The 12,954-nt window shown below is 48.4% G+C and overlaps 1 protein-coding gene across 9 annotated transcripts in view; it reads left to right on the top strand.

The window, feature by feature from the left end:
* The window catches only part of CDC42BPA (CDC42 binding protein kinase alpha), a 175,015-nt gene extending 162,938 nt beyond the window's left edge, over positions 1-12,077 (top strand). For 4 of the 9 annotated variants that reach the window (XM_053912183.2, XM_053912189.2, XM_053912185.2 and 1 more), the window contains 4 exons: positions 1,607-1,792; positions 4,426-4,543; positions 7,033-7,190; positions 7,541-12,077. In XM_053912183.2, the coding sequence (XP_053768158.1) occupies positions 1,607-1,792; positions 4,426-4,543; positions 7,033-7,190; positions 7,541-7,672 (594 nt within the window). In that variant the 3' untranslated portion in view covers positions 7,673-12,077. The remainder of the gene's footprint in view (positions 1-1,606; positions 1,793-4,425; positions 4,544-7,032; positions 7,191-7,540) is intronic. The other 5 variants (XM_053912188.2, XM_053912187.2, XM_053912191.2 and 2 more) reach the window with 3 other exon arrangements.
* Positions 12,078-12,954: the final 877 nt, after the last annotated feature.

The following is a 12,954-nucleotide window of genomic DNA, read 5'->3' as shown; positions in this document are numbered from 1 at the left end:
AAAGAGCACGCACCCCAGACATTTCTGTTTCACTTACTCAAATCTGTATCGCTTCCCTGTGAAGTACTTACAAGCTTAGAGAGTTTATTGGATGTCTTTGAAAGCTTGATCCTGGTTCTTTTCTACCAAAAGGATTCTAAACTAGGGTTGTTTGCCTTGGGAATGTGGAAGAGGTAGTAAGAGTCTTTTTTTTAATCTATATCAGATGTGAGCCTTTCATGTGTATCTTAGGGAGACAAGAGAATGTAAATAGTTAAAACAGCTCGTATGTCTTAAAAGTACGTGCTGCATTTGTTTTCTTGAATTCCTTTTCCAGTTACCCTTTTTCTTAAGTGCATACTGGTAATAAATGGCAAATTTGTCTCTAATTGAATGCATAAGAATGTTTTACCTCTAGAAGATTTGACACATAACATCTTTCTTAGCCCTTTACACATTCCTAAAGTTGATAATAAATAAAATTTCTAGCTCAGTGACCTCGTAGAGCTTTAAGAAATAATTTTTGTCTCTTAAAATCAAAGTTACATTTACATCGTTAGTTTTTTTTCTTTTTGGAAATAACCTTAGAAAGTACTGATTTCACTCCCATTTATTTCTAAATTTAAAACCATATCCTTTATAGGAGCCTTTTTTTAAGCCTACATAATTTACCAGATTTTTTTTTTTTAAACAAAGACAAGCTTATGTCAACTCATGGGAACAGAAATTCAGTCAGCATTCTCTCCTGCAAGTCACCCAGCCTCTGCCTTGAACTAAAGGATCGTGGGGCATTTTCTGGAAATGGTTGTTGTTTAAGCACTAAATCTCCAAAATCCCGTTACAGAAGGCAGCTGGGTACCGACAGCTCCCAAATATTCAGGAGTTATTGTATCTGAAAAACTAGAGTCCTTGGCTCCAAAAGCTTTTTTCTGTATGTCTAGCTTTACATTATTTTTCAAATGAACCCAAACATTATTTAAGGGAAGATTTTTTCCTTGTTAAAAAACAAACATTCTTTTGGGTGTCTACACCCAAAGACAAACTTGGGCTACTTCGAGGTAAACCAACAACTAGTATATTCCACAGCTACCATTTTTATTATAGGAAAACAAGACCAGGAAAAGCAAACTCGTATCACAGATCTGTAAAGACCAGGAAATGGCCTTAGGTTTCTAAAGCAATAGCTTCTAGGGAGAGGCTGGTTGTTGGTTCACTTGTTCTTTTATAATTTCTTGCTTTTTCTGTCCTTAATGTTTTTGGTAGATTTTCGCCATGTTTTGATTATGTACCATAAGAAAATGCTGAAGTAAAATCTGACAGTGTGCTATGACTCTGAAATTCCAGTTTCTACCCACTTGATGACAGTAATAGAAGAGAATGATTTTACAGGGTGAATGGTTTTTTGTTTTTTGGTTTTTTTTGCAAATTAGCTAATTAAGTACCTGGTGCAAGAGGATTACAAAGTTTAACTCTCTAAGGCCTAAAAGTATTTCATTAAGTATTCATTTCTGGTGTGATATGCTTACTTCATTTTTGTCCTCCATGCATGTTGTCTGAAAGTCACCTGTAACCAGCGAACCCATTTCATCACCTTGTCACCTTTTTCTCCTTCCGGTTATTTTGATAGCCAGGCTTCCTGTATCCGTCCCCTCACCGTCACCCCGGTCTGATCTCCTCTCCAGTCAACTTTGAGCACATCTATCACATGACTGTTAATTCTGCTGAAAAACTTCTCTGTCCTGACTCCATATACCCTGAACACACCCTGTGTCTGCGCTCTGTGCCCAGCACACCCAGCCTCACGGCTCTGAGGGTACGAACCACTGCGTCAGGCATCCACTTGTACTAACCCCGTGTGGCCGTCCTCTGCCTGCTGCCTCAGTAACCTTGCCGCGGGGATGTGCTTTCTGAGCGGTGCCCTTTGGCCGGCTTCCTTCTCGCCAGACTTCTGTTCCTCCTCTTCTTCCTCCTCCTCCTCCTCCTCCTCTTCTTTCTTCAAGTCATGTTGTCTTTCTTCTTCTGAAGAAAAAGATGAGGAGTGGGGAGGATGTGAGTTTTCTTTTTGAAACTGTATGGGATGTTTTTCTGTGTTTATTAGAATACTTCCCACCGTGGTATTTCCCATCAGGGAGACCGTGATGAGAAACAGCCCCTAAGGGGGTCTTCATTCTGTTCAAACAAAAAGGGGCCCCAGCATTTCTGAATTTTTCATAAGTCATTCAGAGAAGTGTTTTCTATTTAGTGAAATTAAAGTCTGTAGTGTTTGCTATTCACAGGCCTTCTAGCTACAATAAATCCCTCTGGAAAAGCTTTAAAATCTCCAAAATAAAAAAGTGTAACAGTATTAATGAATAACAGTAAACAAACTACAGTAAAAGAAGCTAGTCTTACAAATCTTTGAGTTGCTGGTGTGCCTTTAATTCCAACCAGGATCCAACATAAGAGAACTAAATTAAAGAGAAAAACCACTGCCTGTGCCACATTCTGAAGGCCGGTCCGTCCCCTCGGCCTTGGGTCTTCCTAACCAGCAGCCCGTTACCACTGAGTATCCATGTTTCCACCGAGAGATGCATGCTTGTACTTCTAACTCCAAGGGAGCATTTTCTCAAGTTAGTGTTTCAGATTAAATATTTGGATCGGACCACGCAAACCCATTCTTCATAGTGCCCTCTGGTGTCGAGAAATCATGGCATCAACTTTTTATTTCTATATGTAGTAAATTAATTTTCCAGTAAAACTAGCTGTGGGATAAGTTTATTTTCATACTTTTGTTTGTATTTTAAAGTTCTAAATTGTTTTAAATGTCACTGACCTAAAACTATAATGTATCTTATTTAACAAAATAATTATTTATGACAAAATAAGCCTTAGTTTGGAAGCAGATTGCAGGCAGCAGACCCTAGAACAATGTTGTATAAACCAGTCAAGGATTTTTCCTGTAAAAAAGATGGTGGAAATGTTGCTTAACTTCATCATTTACAAATAGAAATACTGCTGGCAGGGGAACTTTTACCCTGATCTTAAGCATATTTGTACATGAAAAGGACCAGCAGGTTAGGTTACATATCACTTTGTAATGAAGTTGAACTATAGCTGAATGAATGATAAACTGTTGGGATTTTTAAAAATAAAACATATCTTCTGTGTATCATTCTTTTATTACTTCAACATTCGGTGTCACTAAAGAGCTGCTATATATTTTTATAGGCTTAGTTTTTTGCCCTTTTGCTTCAGGGCAGGTTTGTTTTGTAGAAAAGGCGGCACCAGGGTCTCTAAGGCTGGTAGCCAGGGCGGTAACAGAGCAAGGGCTGCAGCCACTAGTCCCCGCCTCCCACGCTTTCCTCTGCTGCCTCGAGTGCATGTCGCTGGCGTCTTGCAGGGATGCTCAGGGATGCATGAATGTTGAAATGTTAGCATTGTTCCCATTCACAATTTTTTTAAGAGTTAAAAAAAGGTGAAGCATTTGCCTTTAACAAATAACACTAGGAATTACATGGACTTTGCAAATTGGATACATGAACCAAAACTGCTGTGGTTGAATTTGGGGCTGGCCAGACAGCCCTCTCTCGGTGTGTGTGATTCTGCAGAAGGTGTGATTTGGAGTTTTCAGGTGGTGATAGTGCATGTGTCGCAGGGCTGGCTTTGGCCCTGCATGACTCGTTTTGCCGTAATCTCCTCCAGCTGTCAGCCCTGAGAGCCCTTCAGGGCTCAGAATGTCAGGGTCGCCGAGGAGGCCATGGGCTTGTGTTCCCGGCCGTGTTCAGGCAGCTTGTCTCACATACCACCTGTCTGGGGGTGTGGCTCTCCGATCACCCTGTGGCCCATTGTCTTACCTTGGACACCAAAATCATTCACTAATCAGATGGAAAACTTCTCAGACCAATATTCCAAAGTTAAATCACTTCATGTAGGCCGTGATTGTTGCAAAAGTTCTGTTTGTGTAAGGCAGTAAGGATGCCTGGTGACTGGGGCAGGGAACATGTGGGGGCACGTCTATCGTGCTAGTGAAACATTTGCTTCAAGGAGTGTACTCTTAATTGATTCTCCTTCAAATGGGATTATTTAGCTGTTGAATTATCCTAAGCAAAGAAGAACGTCATGCATAGTAAAAGCTTTGTTTCACTCCTCTGCAAGTGTCCGTGTAATTCTGCCATTCACTGTCACTTCTAACCATGCAACTGTTACTGTTCTCCCAACAAAACACTTTCTTATTTGTGGGTGTTTCAGTGAGCATAAGGGTCAGCACTTCTTGTTTGGGCCGAGGGCTCCTACTCCTCACTGGGCTTCAGTACCTTTGTGGGCATAAGGGGTTGTGGTATTTCTTCCTTGTTCTGTGTCGCTCTGGTCAGGGTCATTTTGTTCTTGAAATTACAGTGACAAATAGACATGCCTGCAGAACATCAGCTTCTGTCTGGTTGAAGAATTTTCTTTCTCTTCTGTTTGTAGAACCCTCGGCCTCAGGAAAATCGGACAGTATTCAGTGGCTCAGTCAGTATTCCATCCATCACCAAGTCCCGCCCTGAACCTGGTCGCTCCATGAGTGCCAGCAGCGGCCTGTCGGCAAGTAAGTGGCCCCGGCTGCAGGAAGGCAGGTCGCTGCCCCTGCACGTCCCGTGCACTCCCAGAGGGCATCGCAGCCTGCTGGCTGTGCCCAGTGAGCACAGTGCAGGTGTGAAGCATGTGGTGAGGGAGCCCTTTTAGAGCACAGGCTACCTCAGAGACAGACCAGTCGCCCTGCAAAGCGTGCTGATGGGAATCTGCAGGGAATAAACAGGGTGCAGCAAGCAGGGGCAGCTGTTGGCATGAATTCGTAATGAGAATTGGGAGAATCGTGTCCCCTTCTAGGGGTGCAGTCATGTTTCAGTCCTGTCTGACAGACAGGGGTGGGGGACCCTGGTGGTGGTTGGGAGTCACAGAAACTGAAGCGCAAGCGGTAGGTAGGTAGGTCAAGCAGGGGCTTGGAGAACAAGGTGAGACTTTTTTTTTTTAACGGAGCAGAAAGCCTTTGAAGAGTTTTAAGTAGGGAAGGACCTATATCCACTTTGCTCCAGGCTGCCAGACGAAGAGTGGTGTGCGTCCCAAAGGCCGGCTGGCAGATAGGCCAGGTGTGCTGCGGGGGGCCTGGGATCCGTGGAGGAGGAGAAGGAGAGGAAACGTCTCCAGATAAACTTCCGGAGGCAGAAACACTAAGACTCTGTGATGAGCTAGCTGTGGGAAGGCCGGGGAGGGGAGGAATTAAAGACGCTGTCCTGCAGGAGTAGGTGGTGATAGGATTTCCTGCCACTCGCCAAGGGGCCTGCCATGTCCCAGGCCTGCACAAAGGCCCCAAAGCCAAGAAAAACATCAGCCTGTTTGAGTAACTGAGAGAGGGCTGGGGACAGGTTCAAGAATCTATCCTTTTGCCACAAAAGCAAGATAAGATTCATCATTCGTTCAATAACCATTTTTAAGGTCCTATCAGGTATCGACTCTCCGGCCAGGGTGCAGAGGGCAGCGCCACCCCTGACAAGTACCTGCTGTCAGGCGCTCTCAGTGTTTGTTGTCGGCTTCTGTTTTTCTCTCTGAAGGCGGCGTCTCTTCTTGGCCTGTGTACAGAAGCCTGAGCAAGGGGCCAGGGGAGAGGAAACTGCGCTCCATTACGGGCTCACATCCAGCTGCTGCCCGGGAGCAGCTTTTCCTCGGGGAGGAAGGGGAGGGAAGGTGTGTCCTAGGCGCTGTTCACCTGAATACAAGGACACAGGCTGCCAAAAGCTGCTCACCTCAGAATGAGAGGAAGGCACAGCCAGAATACTTGGCTGACTTCACAAATTACAGCCTCACCTCGCGGAACTTGGTGAGGTCTTTGGTGATTCCTGGGTCTGTGCAGTGATCGTCACGTGGCCACTGTAGCTTCTGATTTGGGGGCGACACCTCTGGGTCCGGGACTGCTCTCCGCCACTTGCTCCGCCGCACTGGCGACAGGTCAGAGAGTGAAACCTGAGGTGGCGACCCACGCGCAGCCCCGAGTCCCAGACCGTGCCATCATGACTTGAATGAAACCTCTTCCTTCCCCGGACGGGTGGGTCTGTGAGAGGATCGGGTCGCACCAAGTGCAGGTTCACATTCAAAACCCATTCAGTCGACAGCCACATGTGTTGCCCGTGTCCTTGGACGGCGTCGCAGGCAAAGCCTCCCGAGGCTGCGGCGCTTCCTCCTCCGCGCCAAGGATGGCCCTTTGCTGGCAGGTTCCCCTCAGGTCTGAAGACTTCGGTGTTTTGGTGGCCACTGGGCACATAAGCCTTACCAGTCACCATTTGACATTTTTATTGAATTCTTAATGTAAAAAAAAAAAAAACCATGAAACTGGGATTTGTTAAACCAGGGAAAAGCTGAAACAGTCTATGTCTCAAGGTAGTCTTCTATGACCGATGGTCTTAATACTGAAACTCGGCAAGATCAAAACATTTTTTAAGGAAAAGTTTTAAAATAGGGAATGCTCAGAGCTTTGTATCTCGGGCTTTTGCCCTGCAGGATGAAATTGCTTACGTTCCTTTGGGTTTTCGTGAGCATTCTCTAGAAGCGAAGTGACAGTTACGCGTCAGGTGTGGTGGCCTTTATCTCCTGGAGACGTTCCGTGCTCCCCGTCGCTCGGCCGGTTGTTGAGCCCCTGCAGCGCGCCAGGCTCTGTGTTGGCCCTGGCGGGGCAGGACCCCGTGCCCGAGGCAGCGGCAGGCCCCTGGGGCTGGCATCACAGCACCCACGCAGGGAGACAGGGGGCGCGGCCGTGGGAGCCCTGGGCAGCGGGAAGGACTCTGGAGGGCAGTCACGTCCGAGTGGGGACCTGCAGGGCTGACTCCGTGGGACTTGTCCAGCAAGCAGGGCAGTCCGGGCGCGACCAGCACGCGCCACCCACTCCCCACGTGCCCCGATGGCTGCCCCGCAGCAGGACCAGCCGGGTGGCCCATCCGTGAAGGACGCTAGGCCGGGGGAGGGGCGGGCACCTGAGGCCGTGGGAAGGGTGGCCTGTCGTCCCCTCCGGCACGTGTCGAGTGCCACCTCCCCGCTGTGCCGCAGGGTCGTCGGCACAGAACGGCAGCGCGTTGAAGAGAGAGTTCTCCGGGGGCAGCTACAGCGCGAAGCGGCAGCCCCTGCCCTCCCCGTCCGAGGGCTCGCTGTCTTCCGGAGGCATGGACCAAGGCAGCGACACCCCGGCCAGAGACTACGACGGAGAGGTGAGTGGAGCGAGGGGCGCTGTCTGGAGCCGGGGCAACGGCGCGCTCGCTGTCAGCCGCGGTGGCAAAGCCCGTCGCCGGGGTCGCAGGCTCCAGGGTCCCGGAGGCGCGGAGACGCCTCAGCTTTTGCGTGAGGGCGACCTGCATCGCTAGGGGCCGGTGCGCGTTTGGTGTGCTCTGTGCCTCTCGGCTCAGGAGGGCGGCCTCCGTCCGGACAGGAGGGAAGTCACACGAGCTCATAGGTCCGGTGGCTGGGCTGGTGGCTGGGCTGGGGGGACCTCTGGTCACCGAGGCCCTCCCCCCCCCCCCCCTCCCCGCCTGTCGCTGATGTCTTCCTTTGGGCCTCGCAGGACTCCGACTCTCCGAGGCATTCCACAGCTTCCAACAGCTCCAACCTGAGCAGCCCGCCCAGCCCGGCGTCCCCGCGGAAGACCAAGAGCCTCTCTCTGGAGAGCACAGACCGCGGCACGTGGGACCCATGACCGCCTCAGTCCTCACGCAGACGGCGCCGCGCCGCGTCCCTCACGGCCCGCCCCCTCACTTCCGGCTCCTCCCCCCACCTCGCCTGACCCGCCGGGGCTGGCGGCGCGGGCGGTGCGGAGAGCGGCCGGCTCCCGGACCCTGCCCCTCCACTCCGCGGCAACGACCGCAAGGGCAGACGTCCCTGGAACAGCTTGGACGAGGCGGATTTCATTTCATCCCCTAGAGTTGCTTTCCATAACCTTTGCCCGCGCCCCCACGGTAGCTCCCGTAGACCGATGACACAAAGCTGTAAGCGCTAAGGTAGGGTTAGACAGACTCCGTTGTCTCCGCGCGTCTCCCTGCGGTCCCCGGCGGGTCCCGGAGCCCCGCCAGGCGCCCGTCCGCACCCACGTGCGTGTCCTCGGCCCGGTCTCGCCCGTCAGCCCTCATTCACGAAAACAATGCCTATTTTACTACAATGCAGAGTTTAAAGAAGTACACAAATGTAGAGGTTAAATACTGAATGTACATAGTGAAAAGAAGCATCTTGTATTCAGTGAAAGATGGATGCATATATAAGAGAGCATTTAATTTAAAGAAGTGTGTTGTTTTTTGTCTGTTTTCCAGCTGAGTAATTTAAACAGCAGAAAGGCCTGAAGCTGACGCTTGCGGAGGGAGAGAGCGAGGAATCAGGGTTCCCTTCGGTGCCGCGTCCTCGGCTGGGGCAGGGCCCCGGCCCCTGGGGGCTGTAGGGAAGTGTGCAGACTTCAGTGTCGTGGGGTTGGCGTTTGACCGGGCACCCGACTTCGGACATTTGAAGCCTCTTCAGCAGCAGCAGCACGAGGCAGATTTCCTTCTGTCCAATACCTTTCTTTTTCTAGTAGAATTGGGCCACGCGTCTCATGTTCGATATGGCGGTACCTTCTGCACGTGAATGCAGAAATGCAGTTTTGTTACCTGCTGACACAGGGGACGCGGTGGCTTCTGAAGGGCCATGAGAGGGTCTTAGAAGTGCTTTTCTTTCTGGGCTAATCCCACCCCCCTAGTGGCAGTGAGGTGTCTGTCCCGAGCTGAGCCGGCGTCTCAGGGAGGAGTCTGTTTTGAGTGTGGTGCCAGCTTCCTCAGATAAGCCTGGGAAAGGGGTTTAATTACCAAATAATAGAAAACCTCAAATGCAAGGACTTGAACAGCCTTAACCAAATATTCCTTCCCATACACAGTGGGTAATGAACGTGTTCACAGGGCACGGGCAGGAGGTCTGCCCAGTGTGGGCAGCATGCCGCCTTGACCGGATAAGCTTTTCCCCCTCATTTGCTACATTGTGTTGTTAGTTACATTTCCCTTTGAGTTCCTGCTGTGTTGATTACCGCAAGGAAATGAGATACAGAACCAGAACTTTTTTCCTCATCATTTCACCAGTTAAGCACATGAGTAGAGAAAGAGATAGAAATAAACATCTCATGGAAGTAAAGAGAATTCTCTCCTCTTTTTCTTTTTATCTAAATTTGAGAGCTAGAAACAGGATTTTTTTTCCCTCTCTTTGAACTTCAACTAAAGTGGAAGAGTTTGCCTGCAGCTGCAGGGTCGAGCGCCGTCAGTCACCCTGAGTTCACGCCGCCCTTAGCAGCTGTGCTCGCCTCCTGGAACCCTGCAGGCGGCAGGGAGCCAGGCCTGCTTCCAAGTTGTTGCTGCTCTGTGGAGGAGGTCATTGAAGTTCAGGGACAGAAGGAAAGATCCTGCTTGGGAATTATATCGCAAAAGGTTACAGTAGAGAAGTTAAAAATAACGTTAAGCTTTGACATTTAGACGTTCTGGGCTAGGGACTCACTCAGATGTGACAGTTTTACTTTGGTTGGGCCTGACTTACTGCACAGTTCTAACCTCCCAGATCTTTCTGCTTTTGGAAAAGAAGTGTCATGGAAGAATATTTTGTACCTCTGGTATCCAGGGTTGGACCTTGAGTCGGGTTATTGCCATATGACTCTGGTAGCTCCTTAAACTTGGCATTTCCCAGGAGAGGAGGGAAGCAAGCAGGCAGCCAGTGGCTGAGTGCCTGGCCTGCTGCCCCCTCCCCTCGTGACCCTCCCTTTCCTCTCCATTACTTCTTCCTCGCATACCCCCCACCCGCTTCTCTTCATTGGGACTCTACTAAGTCATTAGTTTATCTCTTGAACAACTAAGTGAATATTTTTGCCTGTAGGTGCTTACTTTTTAAAGGATGCTTTTAAGATCAAAATATAACCCTACCGAAGCCTGCACTCCACTAGTGGGTCGTACCCTTCAGCCTCCCAACAGGGCAGATGAGAGCAAGCTTGTCCTGGTTTCCGGGTTCACAGGCCGACACCTTCCTGGTAACCCGGTGGGCTGCAACCCAGCACCTGGGCTTCCAGGAGCAATTGTACGTGGTCTTACCAGTCACAATAGACCGGCCCCACACGTGGCTGGATTCTAACAGCAGGACTCAGGAAGAAGCACTGATGGGGTTCTAGTTTGGCAGGTTCCCAAGATAACGATCACCCTGCTGGTCTTCTCCTCAGCACAAAGCAGGCACCTTCAGAAGCTTCTAAGAAGAATGATTTGAAAAGATGGGGACAAGTGCCAGGGAAACGGGAAACAGTGGTCACTCGAAGGGATCGGTAGTCAGGGTCACGGTAAGGTTTCTGTGTTGTCCGAGGTCACCCTTGTTTTCGTGGAGAACATTTTAAAACGTACATGGCAGCAGGAACTCAGGTGTCTTCTCAGTAGAAAGGAAAAATAAATGAAGGGACATTTCTGACATAGCCTGAGTGTTGGTGTTTGGTGCTATTTACATCCAGCCAATTTGTCGTCGACCCTTGAATTCTAATTTAATCTTGTTATGTGCTTTGGGTATATGAAATTATGTATATACACATATATTTCTTTTTACCAAAAAGAGAAGCCTTCCTCCGTATCAGATGACTATTAAAGCATACTTCACTTCTCCAACTATGTGTGAACGCACACACAACACCCACCCTGCTGGCGTAGTGACTTGTTCTCCCAGGGAGCGCGGTGTTAAGGCTGTGAGGTACAACCAAAACGGGTCTCTCTCTAGCTTCCAATCAGTTCTTGTACCCACGCTTCAGGGAAGACTCTGAAATTCATATTACGTTTACAGCAACAATCTGCCACTCCCCGGCTGGCTCTCAGCCTTTCTCTGCTTTCCATGCTGTTCGAATCATGTCGTTTTGCTTCTTAGCCACACCTACTTCTGTGAAAGTCGGCATTGATGTGGACTCAGGTATCTTAGCAGCCGGAGCAGGGCTAGCGCATGGACATCCTTTACCCCACGTACAGCAGGGCCCTTTGCCTGCCTTTGGCCGTGATCGCACCCTGTGGTCTCGGCTGCACGGGGCCTTGGGATGCTCACTGTCCACTTTCTGGACAGAGTGGCACTCTCAGTAGTGGTCACACTTTGCCACTGCCCAAATCCGCTGGGCACAGCAGGGGAGTAACAGGCATTCCACTCCCCACCTCCCCAGGCCCAGCCCCTCATGACATTTCCTTGAGCCCATCTCTAAAACCTCTTTCTTTCCTATGGCTTCACTTGTCACTCAAGCCCAGCGTTTTCTGCAGAGTCCCTTGCTTCACCAGAACTCCATCGCCCAGCCCAGCACTGGCCAGGAGGCCAGGCCTCTCGTCCTCCCCAGGGGCAGCCCTAGTGCACAGAACCTTGTCCTTTTGGGGGGGTGGGGGAGGTTGACAGAAACAAATCAACCCTGAAATTTCATGAAAACAAAATGATCTACCTTTTTATTTGATAGTGTAATATCATTTGTTTCATAAGTTCTTTAGGGTTTTTTCTCATTGTAATATTGTACAGTTTTGCATGGCCTAGGTGTAATCATTTTTTTGTTTAGAGTATAATGCTGACAAATGTTGTGCATATGGAAGGGGAAAAGATATTGCTTTGGCCTTTTATCACTTCCTCATTTCATTTTGTTTGGATTTCTGCCCTCGGTGTCTTAGGGAAGTTTATAAGAGATTCTCTGCTACCAAACAGTGGTGTGGATTCTTTTGCACAGAAATATTTAAGGTGGGATAGTCAAAAATGTAACAAAAGACTCCTCGCCAATATTTTATGTCGGTATCACTTAATATTAACCAGACTTTGATGTATTGCAATAAAACAGGGAACTGTTAGAATTGAGTATTTTGTCATTTTTCCCCTGATTAAAAAGTCTGAGGAATGGAGAAAAGGTGACCGACTCTTTCATCTTGTAGGGTTCTCCCTGCGGGTCCCCCTCTGCATCCAGGCTTCCTCCATACGCTGCGGAAGGACATGGGGTTAGCTTAATCCAGGACTCTCAGTTCCTTCCACAGCTCAGGTAAGAGTTGTGTGCATTCTTTTGAAGCTTTCAAGTCCTCTCTTCTGGTCAAAACTTCCTACTACCTGTATCAGTTGGCACGGCCAGATGGCTTCCGTATCTTGGCTATTACTAGTAATGCTGCAGTGAACATTGAGTGTATATATCTTCAGATTAGTGTTTTAGATTTCTTTGCATAAATATCCACTCTATTTTTAATTTTTTGAGCAATCTTCGTACTGTTTTCCATCGTGGCTGCACCAATTTACAATACCACCAACAGTTTACGAGGCTTCCCCTTTCTCCACATCCACACCAACAGTTGTTTTTTGTTGATTTATTGATGATATATAGCTATTTTGACAAGAGTGAGGTGATACCTCATTGTGGTTTTATTTTGCATTTCCCTGATGATGAGTCACAGTGAGCATCTTTTCGTAGGTCTGCTGGCAGTTTGTATGTCCTTTTTGGAGAAGTGTCTATTCAGGTCCTCTGCACGTTTTTTAATTGGATTGTTTGTGTTTTGGTGTTATGTTCGAGTTCCTTATGTATTTTGGTTATTAACCCCTTATCAGATGTATAATTGGTGAATACCTTCTCCCATTCAGTAGGTTATCTTTTTTTCTTAATGGTTTTCTTTGCTGTACAGAAACTTTTTAGTTTGATGTAGTCCCATTTGTTGTTGTTCTGTTGTTTCCCTTGCCGGAGGAGACATATCCAAAAAGATACTAAGAGTGGTGTCAGAGTTTACTGCCCACGCTTTCTTCTAGGGGTTTTAGGTTTCGGGTCTAAGTCTTTAATGCATTTTCAATTTATCTTTGTACGTGGTGTAAGTAAGTGGTCCAGTTTAATTTTTTCTGCATGTATCTCTGTCTTCCCAGCACCACTTGCTGAAACTGCTAGCTTTCCCCCATATGGTGTACCCTTCCCTCCTGTGTTGTGTATTGACTGTGTAAACAAGGGTTTATTTCTAG

This window comes from Desmodus rotundus, chromosome 10 (genome assembly GCF_022682495.2).
Source record: "Desmodus rotundus isolate HL8 chromosome 10, HLdesRot8A.1, whole genome shotgun sequence".
NCBI classification, from domain to species: domain Eukaryota; kingdom Metazoa; phylum Chordata; class Mammalia; order Chiroptera; family Phyllostomidae; genus Desmodus; species Desmodus rotundus.
Note: the sequence above shows the minus strand (reverse complement) of the source record. Positions and strands in the feature narration are given on the sequence as shown.